At 37.5% G+C, this 10,593-nt stretch overlaps 1 protein-coding gene across 1 annotated transcript; it reads left to right on the top strand.

Moving 5' to 3' along the window:
* The first annotated feature begins 1,520 nt into the window (after positions 1–1,520).
* srm (spermidine synthase) lies at positions 1,521–8,816 on the top strand. The gene is made up of 8 exons (XM_026920143.3): positions 1,521–1,759; positions 3,610–3,730; positions 4,921–5,013; positions 5,122–5,275; positions 5,385–5,468; positions 6,005–6,150; positions 6,241–6,363; positions 7,576–8,816. Exons 1-8 carry the CDS (start codon positions 1,629–1,631, stop codon positions 7,591–7,593), a joined length of 870 nt encoding a protein of 289 aa, XP_026775944.1. The 5' UTR covers positions 1,521–1,628; the 3' UTR covers positions 7,594–8,816.
* The last annotated feature ends 1,777 nt before the right edge of the window (positions 8,817–10,593 follow it).

Here is a 10,593-nt window from a genome sequence, read left to right as displayed (position 1 = left end):
GAGTTATTGAAGTTTGGATTTAAACTATTTGATTCAAATGACCAATGAAAAGTCAATAACTACAGTATAAGGACACGATAGAAAATATCAGTCTGTTAATAGCGGGTTGTGTTTTTCACAACTGCTACAAAGTTTAAAAAAAAAAAAAAAAGATTACTGACCCCTCCTCATATTCCTCATATCATCTCAGGGAGTTTTTCCTTGCCACTGCTTGCTTGTTAGGGATAAAGTCACACATTTACAATTTATTTTAATTTAATTTCATTTGAATGTATTTATTTCTGTAAAGCTGCTTTGTGACAATGTCCACTGTTAAAAGCACTATACAAATACAGTTGAATTGAATTGATTTGAACCCCCCATCTATACAGCGTACATCATTAAGACCCTAATCCTGACCAGTGCATCAGTGTGGGATTTTATAAACGTGCCAAATATTCACCACTACGTTTTGGAAAAATTCTTGAAAATGGCAAAACTGCTAAATTACTGGGTGGCACAGTGGTACAGTAGGTAGTGCTGCTATCTCACAGTCCCAGGTTCGATCCTGAGCTTGAATTACTGTCAGTGTGGCATGTCACAGGTTTTTTCTGTGTCTGTGTGGGTTTTCTCTGGGTTCTCTGGTTTCCTCCCAAAAACAGGTGAATTGGCTTTGCTAACTTGCTCATAGGTGTGAATCTGTGTACATAATGCCCTGCGATGGACTGGAGTCTGATTCAGTGTGTGTTCCCACCTCACACTCGGCGTTTCTGGGATAGGCTTCAGATCCAGAACCACACTGACTAGGAGAAAGTGGATACAGAAGATGAATGATGATAAAATTGTGCACTGTACAGGGACAAGGGGATAGTTTTGGATACACCAGTTATTGGTCCTAGGTAAGGGTTTTCAGAGCTTAATCATTCATCAGACAGATAGATAGACAGATAGATAGATAGATATTTTATTGATTCTGAGGAAAATTGCTTTACTGTGGTAAAAACCCAAATTTTTACAGTTAACATAAATACAATAAAAAAGTAAAGAAGCAAAAAACAATTTGTTAAACCATGTTTAAAATTAAATGTGAATAAAACTTATGTTTACAAATCCTTAAAACCCCCTAAAAAACTTTGTTATTAGCTTAAATGATCAGGTTTCAACTTAATCCTTGTTAGTTCAGCTCATCTACACAATAATTTATTAAAGAAAGTCTCATGTTCATAAAGGTTTTGGAGCTCTTCTTCCTGTTGCACGTTGACGTCAGATTCAACCTTCACGTGGGTGAACTGGCTCAATCCCAAATGCCTTCTTACGTCCTATATAGGTGCACTACATAGGGTATAAAATAAAGTCTCTTACGTCCTACCTAGTGCACTGTATAATCTGCAGGGAGCCATTGGCAATTCAGCCGCTTTGCCACTGTAAAGCCGAACTAGCTTGTACAGGGTGTTGACGTTACAGAAGCTGATTGGCTGTTCACACACAGAGCGCTGCCGAACGCGCGCTCCTATTGGTCAGTTCCTGTCTGTGGTCAGAGACGCCCAACGTGTCAGATTTGCTGAGTGACTACTCACACACTTAGCTAGTAGTTTCAAAGAAGCACGCTAGAGCTCAGAGAGCCGACTTGTTTTGAACGGTTCTTCGTAATGGATAATATTAAAGACGGCTGGTTCACTGAGACGTGCACGTTATGGCCTGGTCAAGCCATGAGTCTTCAGGTAGAAGAGGTTCTGTATCAGAAAAAGTCCAAATTTCAGGATGTGATGGTGTTTAAAAGGTGAGGCTCAGATCAAGATCAAGATGAAGATCAGATCAGTGTAGGAGCTTCCTGCTGTGAATGTTAATGTGCTCTCATTGATTCCTAACTCTTCCTTTTCTCTGAGGTTTCCTGAAATAACTGCGCGCGCGCCTGAGTGTGTGTGTGTGTGAGTGTGTGTGTGAGAGAGTGTGGGTGTGAGAGAGAGAGAGAGAGAGAGAGAGAGTGTGTGTGTGTGCATGCATGCATTTAGCATACTGCCGGCTAACTGATTAACTGCTTTGTGTAACGTGGCATGCACTGATCTGAACATAATAAACCTTTTTTTAGCTGTTGAACAGTTTACTATGAGTCACTGAACAGTCCTGATGAGAAGACTGAAGCCTGGTGATCACAAATTGTCCAGATAGCCACCAGGAACAGTGCCAGGTGGTCAGCAAACTGGTAGACATGGAGTCCAGATCCCACATGTTCTCTATGCACTGAGTTCTCCTTACAATACTGAGCACTTCTAATAACCACATGTGACTTACATAGTCACATACATAGTCTGTATAGAAGGGTTCATAAACTTTTTGCACTAAATGTGTACAATACTATGCTATTTGGCTATTTATTTAAGACAGTGTTTTCATTTTTCTAAACTTTCCACCCATTGATCCCATTTATATTAACACTGTAGGATTAGATTCCAGTTGATGTTATTTATAGGCATACTAACTTTGATAATAGTGGGTTTCCAGCACTGTTAAAAAAAATAATAATAATAAAAATCACACCCAGGAAGGCTCAACTCATATAAGCACTCTGTTCAACCGTGGTGAGCAGAAAAGCATCTCAGAATGCACATGTCAAATGTTGAAGCGAAAGGGCTACAACAGCAGAATACAGCTATACACTCAACAACCACTTTATTAGGAACACCTGTACACCTGCTCATTCATGGAAAAGGCTTGAAGATTGGAAAAAAAGATCATAATCTGTCCAGTTTTGGAGGTCCTGTACCCACTGAAGCTTCATATTCCTGTTCTTGGCTGGCAGGAGTGGAAGCCGATGTGGTCTTATGCAGTTCTAATCCATTCTCCTGAAGGTTTGAAGCATTTTGAGATGCTTTTCTGCTCACCACGTTTGTAGTAGAGTAGTTATGTAAGTTACCGGAGCCTTCCCGCCAGAGCAGTCTAGTCTAGCCATTTTCCTCTGAACTCTCTCATCACCAAAGTGTTTCCATCCTCAGAATTAACGCTCACTGGATGTTTTTTTGTTTTTCGCACCATTCTGTGTGAACTCCAGAGACTGCTGTGCATTATATTAAAGCACTGCGCTGCTGTCACTTGAATGGATAATTGCAAGAATGAGCAGGTGTACAAGTGTTATTATTGATGAGTAATAGTGAATGTTTTAAAGATTTATTTGTAATTTTTTAAATCAGTTTTTATTACTAGACAAATCTGTAAAATCTAGTTTCAGAGTGAAAATAGCAGGATAATGGTTCCTTCTTCTAACATTTTTGGGCTATTTCAACCAGCCTGTTAAAAAAAAGATTGAAGTCTCCTGAAAATGCCTAGCTCAAACAGAAAGAGTTTGGATCTTGATTATCTTGAAGCCATTTTTATTCCTTATTCTAGTCTGCTGTGTAAACAAAACTAATAGTAGTTGGATTTTTCTAAAACAAAACTCCTTTAACCCATTTAACCCATGTTATTACTCTGAATTTGTAAAAACAAGAACCGAGTGTCATTACAGTACAGTGTATTTCTGCAGATATTAAAAACCAAGCGTAATATTGTAAGTATGAATCTTTCCAGTTTGTGGATTACAGGCACCATTGACCATGCTTGCTTGTTTTACTGTATTTCTGCTCTTGTCTGCAGTAAGACCTATGGCAACGTCCTGGTGTTGGATGGCGTGATCCAGTGCACAGAACGAGATGAATTTTCCTACCAAGAAATGATCGCCAACCTCCCGTTGTGCTGCCACCCTTGCCCTAAGAAGGTAATGACTGTGTAATTTCATCCTGGCTCCTCGTTTTATAAAACATAATTGTTATAGTCCAGGGTCTCCGGCTTGATCCTGAGATCGAGTTACTGTCTGTGCCGAGTTTCACATGTTCTCACAGTGTCCCTGTGGGTTTCCTCCCACCTCCTGATCCACCATGACCCTGACCTGGATACAGTGGACACTGAAGAGGAATGAATAACGGACATACGCACAACAGTTTTCACCAGTAGTGTAGTGGTTGTCAGAAGTGGGACGAATTTAGGTGGCAATGTTTCATATTAGTTTAATATTTTATATTCATTTTTATTTATCGCCAGTAATATTTTCTTGTCACTGATACTTAGATCAATTTTACAGTTCCTACTCACAAAAAACTTTTTAAACTTTTTTTTTTAAGTTCTAATTTTGTTTGCTCTTAACATTATCTCCATTATTAGTAAGCTTGATTAAAGTATTAGCACCCCTGGCTTCATTTGACTTGCTCACCACTGTAAGTGTGATGAACACCACACCCATTTTACACAAATTAAAAAAAAAAAAAATTTTTTTTTTAAATTTAATTTAGGTGGCACAGTGGTGTAGCGGTTCCACCTCACAGCTCCAGGGTTAATGTCTGTGCAGAGTTTCACATGTTTTCCCAATGTCTGTGTGGGATTCTTCCAGGTTCTCTAGTTTGCTCCTATCTCCTAAAAGCATGGCAATAGGTGGTTTGGCAGCTCCATATGGGCCCTTGGGTGTGAATGAGTGTGTGAGTGTGTGTGGATGGTGTCCTGCGATGGACTGCTGTGTCTCATCCCAGCCCAGTGTTCCCGGGATAGGTTCTGGTTTCCCCGCAATCCTGACCAGCATAAAGTGCTTACTGAAAATGAAGAAAATTGTGAATTTTGCATATTCTACTACTTGGTCTATAACTAATCAAATCCCCACAATTTCCAGAGAACACCTCTTACTTTCATGGCTCACGTAAAGTAAAGGGAAATGGACACAGATCAGGTTAATGGATAGATTTGAATTTGTAACCCTCGCATACCATGCGGCACTGTCAGGTGTAAAAGCAAGGAGTGATGTTGTGTTTCTACAGAACATCTTGCTCATGGATCTTGTGAAATGCCTTAGAGGAGATGGACATTTTAATACAGACACACCCGATGGTGCCTCACATAATCTTTTGTCTCTGTGAGCAGGTGCTGATCATCGGTGGAGGAGACGGCGGGGTGCTGAGGGAAGTCGTGAAGCATCCAGTGGTCGAGTCTGTAGTTCAGTGTGAGATTGATGAGGTATGTCTAAGGTTTCCTGCTGCTTGAGCTGTCTGTAGAATAGATATATCGGCTGATCTCTTTGACTTTCAGTTCTCTTATTTAGTTTTTGTGGTGTGTTTCAAACAGGATGTCATTAACGTTTCGAAGAAGTACCTCCCTGGAATGGCGAAGGGATTTTTTAGCCCCAAGCTGACTCTGAATGTAGGAGATGGTTTTGAGTTTATGAAGAAGAATCAGGATGCTTTCGATGTCATCATTACGGACTCTTCAGACCCTGTTGGTAAGCACAGAAAGACACGTTTTCTTGCCTTGCTTTTATAATTAGCCTTTGGTCCATTGTAAAGTATAAATGTTTTGTTTATATTGACTGCATTGTGTTTTGTTTCCAGGCCCAGCAGAAAGCCTGTTCAAAGAATCCTACTATCAACTCATGAAAACGGCGCTGCGTGAGGGTGGAATTCTTTGCTGTCAAGGTTAATACACATTCTCACACACTTTTAAAGAGGGGTTGTGAACTGGCAGACCGCCATCCAGAAGCGGACCCAGTAAAGTGTTTCAGCGGACTGAACTGAGTACTTGAAAAAATATTGTAGCTAGGAAAAGGAAAAAAAAAAAAAAAATGCCGTAGTGAAAGCACTGTGTCTTTCCTTCCCCTGCATCAAATTCAAAATAGATGTGTCTCATCCGTTTAGATTACATGGCTTTAGTCAAAAGTGGTAATGTGAAGTGCAACTATGAAACAAAACATAACCACTTTGGATTGTCTTATTTACAGCCATAAACTAATTATTAATTAAAACATTAAAACATGTCTGTAATTACCTGCGATTGCCTGCGATTGTAGAATATCAGACATGATAGTTGCTTATCCGGACTTTTGTAAGCAAGGAATTTCATGTAACTGTACCGTTATAAATTTTAGCGGAATACCCCTGTTATAAAGTTTTATGTTTATTTGATGTCATAGAAGAATGTCTGATCAGAAGTTATGCTCGTTTTGGTTTTACAGGAGAGTGTCAGTGGCTTCACTTGGAGCTGATCAAAGAAATGCGCATCTTCTGCAAGTCGCTTTTCCCTGTAGTGGACTACGCTTACTGCACCATCCCTACGTACCCGAGCGGCCAGATCGGCTTCATGCTCTGCAGTAAAAACTCGGTGAAAAACCCCTCCCTCCAGATTTGTGTGTGTGTGTGTGTTTGAAAATCTCTAGAGCTTTCTTTTGTTTATGTGCTTTACTTTCTGCAGGAAACGAATTTCCGTGAGCCGGTACGGGAGTTGACGAGGGACGAGATCGAGAGCATGGACCTCAAATATTACAACCCTGAAATCCACCGAGCTGCTTTTATTCTACCTGAATTTGCCAGAAAGGTAAACGTGGCCAATTACCTTATTTACTGAACTGTTTGGCACACTGGAGCGTGAGAAGCAACCCCTAAAAATTAGTTCTGTGTCGCAGTTAAAAAACAAAAAGCAGTATATAGCTGGGTATAAAAATTTACCCCATAGCTTTTGCATGGAGGAGGGAAGGAATATACATCTAGTTCACAATTTATTTACAAAATGCAATGAGTATACACATTTCAAACAAAATAACAATCCAAATGATAAGGAAAAAAATCAACAGGGAACTAAAAGTGAGTTTTACTAAAACCCTTCAGCTTGTCCAGCTTTTAGAGGATCAGTTTTTAGAGGATATGGAACAGTTGGAGACATTTCTGTAGGCAAATGGTAGGTAGACAAGTAATTAAAGAATATTCATTCAGAAAGTGATGTGCAAAATTTTACTAATGTAACTAATGCTGTTTTTGTTTTTTAATGTTAATGTTTAATAGTATTAACCTGCACGTTTTGTTTTTGTTGCTAGTGATCTGTAAAAACTAACACGCTATATGTCCTGTCTTATTACATGAAGGGTATACAAACTTTTGCACTGTATTATAGTTTGCTCTATTAATGCTTTACAGTGCTTTGTCCCAGTCAATTAAAGTTAAAAAAAAATCAGCTTTAGTGCTCAAAACTAAACTAATAACTTCACCATACATTATTATTATTATTATTATTATTATTCCAGTTTTTATTTTGAGTCCAAAATCACAAAAAAGTGCTTACATAAACACTTAAATATTAGACAAAGAAAACAACAATCATACAAGGATGAATATAAGGGATTAAAAAAACAACAAAAAAAGAATCTTACTGAAGATAAGTGGTAAAGGATTGTTAGTATAACAATTAATAAAGAACATTAATACAACAATCTGCAGGTAGTAACTAAAATGAATAGATTTAGCACAGTCACATGATATGTTTAATGCCAAGAACAGTGAATAAACTAATGAATTCGTTGAATGAAATCACGATGATTAATTGAAGTATGAAGAATAATGCAAAACTGAGAACATCTGCTCTTTGCCGTACGAAATACAGTACACCATCTTTCTTAAAATGGCTGTTGTGTTATGTTGACATGAGCATTGTTTTTCTGCATACACTGCTGTTGTGGTAATCCCTGAAGCTGTAATAACCTGTATTCACCTGTTTTTTTTTTTTTTTTCTTCCTCTTCTTTCTCTTCTTCCCAGGTCCTAAGTGAAGTGTAACTGGATTCTTGGCTGCCATCTTGTCTTAACGCTGCTTTGTGAAATCAGGGCGAAGCCGTTAGTGCAACTGCTGTGTGTGTGTGTGTGTGTGTGTGTGTGTGTGTGTGTGTGTGTGTGTGTGTGGGGTTATGTGAACCGCCTCTCTCTCTTTGTCAAGAAAAGGGAATTTATGTGCATTTTGCACAGTTTTCACTCCAATCTCCTAAAGACTTTATTTATTTGCTTTTTGTTTCTTTCGGTACATCGTCCATAGTGTTCAGTTTCTTACACAATTTACAACGTGCCAGATATTTCTCATCGTACATGTTACATGACATGGGATATGACGGTCATAACGAGGTCAGTGCAAACATTGTTTTATTTTGTGTTACATTCCACTGCGGCTCTGTCCTGAGCTTTTCATCTCTGTTCTCTGAAATAAGCGATCAAACTGAAGACGCAGCGTTTGGGTTCGGTGGCTGTTGAACCATGAGCATGCTTTGTTAAGGATTTTGAGTAAACTGAGTGATGGCAGATTGATGGCTAATTAATCCATAGTAGAGAGTTAACAAACATTGAAATACTACTAAAAACAGGCTAATACAAATTAACATCAAGTTCAAAAGTTACAAGTAAATATGCATCATTATGATTAAATATGAACTGATACAGATTTTGTGAGTAACTTAAATTGATCCTTAATCCTTATTCTGAAACGGTTTGGGCTAAGGAAGGTGCCGTGTTTTACTTCTCGTACTTCACAAACTGTAATGTTGCAAGTGACTTGGATAGAAAGAAAATATTTTGTATAAAACTTTCTGAATTATGTGCTGTATTGATATCAATGGTGTGCTCAAAATGTATTTAGTGTGTAACTTGTTGGCTTTGGGTCATGATTTCAGAAAGAATGTGAACTCTGTAGACTAAAACTGACAACTCATGATCTTTTGTGCTGATGTGACATGTGGTTTTAGGTTCCTAACATAATGTCCAACGATGGGTCCAATCACCCAACCAAGTTAAATCAGTATGATCAGTTTTTACATGTTCGTCGATTAGCAGTATAACTTTTAGGCCCTGTGGGTTTATGCCATCGTCCTGTACCCATTGTGTTGCTATATGCAGGCACGTACCTATTTTATTTTTTTTTTTTTCCCCCATAATCTGGTATCTACAAATTCAAGTTAATTTTGTGAAATCCGTAGCATGATTTTGAAATAATAAAATAAAACACAATAAAGAAGTGTGTTGTCTTGTCTTTCTGGGAGAGTAAAAAAGTGTATAAACTACAAGCTTACTGTAAATGCAAGTAAGGAATAAAACACTTGGAGTTGTACTGTAATAGGATAATAATCAACAGAGTGATTGATAGTTACTGATAGAATTCTGATTATTTTCCTATAACACCACACCCCATAAGGTTTTATTCTTCTTATACCACAGCAATTTGCCATTTGCTTTAAATAATTCCACACTGTACTTTTTATTTGTTTATAGTTACATTTACTGTTGTGGAATGTCCATGAAACAAGTTAGTTCTTGTTATCACTTAGAGTAGAGCAGTTCCCTCACCGGTCTCTGTTCTTGTCTCTCTTGAAGTTAATAACACTTAATAACTTATTAACACTCTGTCCTGAAAACTTTCTCATGTTGGAAAATTCAAAATTACAGCTTTATCTCTGAGTGTTACAAAGCACTAACACTGGAGACTCATTCCAAAAAATGTTAAACATCTCCTCTTAGAAACCTTCACCATATCAACAATAAAAATAGGCGTATGTGAAGCATCCACCATACAAGTCCACATGTAAGTTGTTACTATAGAAGCAATAACCTATTCGAATGAGTGCATTTATAAAAACCCGTCACGTGATTCGCAGACGGCATTTAGAAATAGGAAATTAATCAACACTGTCTGACCAATCAGAATCGAGAATTCAATAGTGATGTGGTATAATTGCAGTTAATACATATTTAATCATATTTTGCCAGAAATACATATACATAACTAACTAAATACTAGGGGTGTAACAATCGGACGATCTGGATCGATGCATCTATTTAAAAGGCAACAATCATTAATGGATTATTATTATCAAAAAGGACAGAAAACTGGTGCTTAAAAATAATTCATATTTATAAAGTGATGTGTAAACAGGCTAGCAATCTGATTTATAACTCTGATACTTAAAATAGTCCTTCTCTATGTCATCATTTGAAAATTCACGGTAAGCCTACCACAGAGTCTGAACAAATTTGGACACACAGATCTGAGGCTACAAAATCAAATCACATCATCATATAATATCATAGCAGAATCAGTTGTATCATCAAATATCAAATCATTGCCTTAAGAATTGAAGCCTTAAGTATTCAAAGCCTGAGGTACACTATTAGTAAATTTGTATTATAATGGGAATTTGCTGGGCTTCAATGAAAGCAACTCACTGTTAATATAAACCTTTTTAATTGCAATTGCCTTTACTCATAGTCTTCTGCCATTTAGATTTTAATTATTTTTTCCTCCAGTTTCTCATCTAACCACCAGATGGCATCAGTAAACCTTCCAGAGATCTTGTCCATGCTTTCTGGGAACTCCATCTTGTCTATGAAGGAAGTAGTAGTTGTGGAGAGTATAATGTACAAACATATAGAACATAAACAGATATACAGGAAATATATAAATCTCCTGGTGTGAAATTGATGTGATGTACACTAATAAAACTTTGTCCTTTAGCCAGTTTATCACAAACAGCCAACATCTTTCAATGAGTTTTCTATAAAAATACATAAAATGCAAATCATTCACCTATAACATTATAGAAAAGATAGTCATATATCGGGTTATGTAGATAGTCATAAGTCGAGTTAGTTTGAAAATCTTAGATATTCACTTCTCTCTCATGATTGGAATTTATTTCTGAAACATCTTCTAGTCATTACAACACTCCAGTCAGTACCACCTGCTCAAACACACTTTGTTGCTAAGAAGGTAAATGTTCCTGTCATCACCTAGAACTA

Source organism: Pangasianodon hypophthalmus, chromosome 16 (genome assembly GCF_027358585.1).
Source record: "Pangasianodon hypophthalmus isolate fPanHyp1 chromosome 16, fPanHyp1.pri, whole genome shotgun sequence".
In the NCBI taxonomy this organism is placed as follows: domain Eukaryota; kingdom Metazoa; phylum Chordata; class Actinopteri; order Siluriformes; family Pangasiidae; genus Pangasianodon; species Pangasianodon hypophthalmus.
The sequence above is the reverse complement of the archived record's forward strand: the minus strand, read 5'-3'. Positions and strand labels throughout refer to the sequence as shown.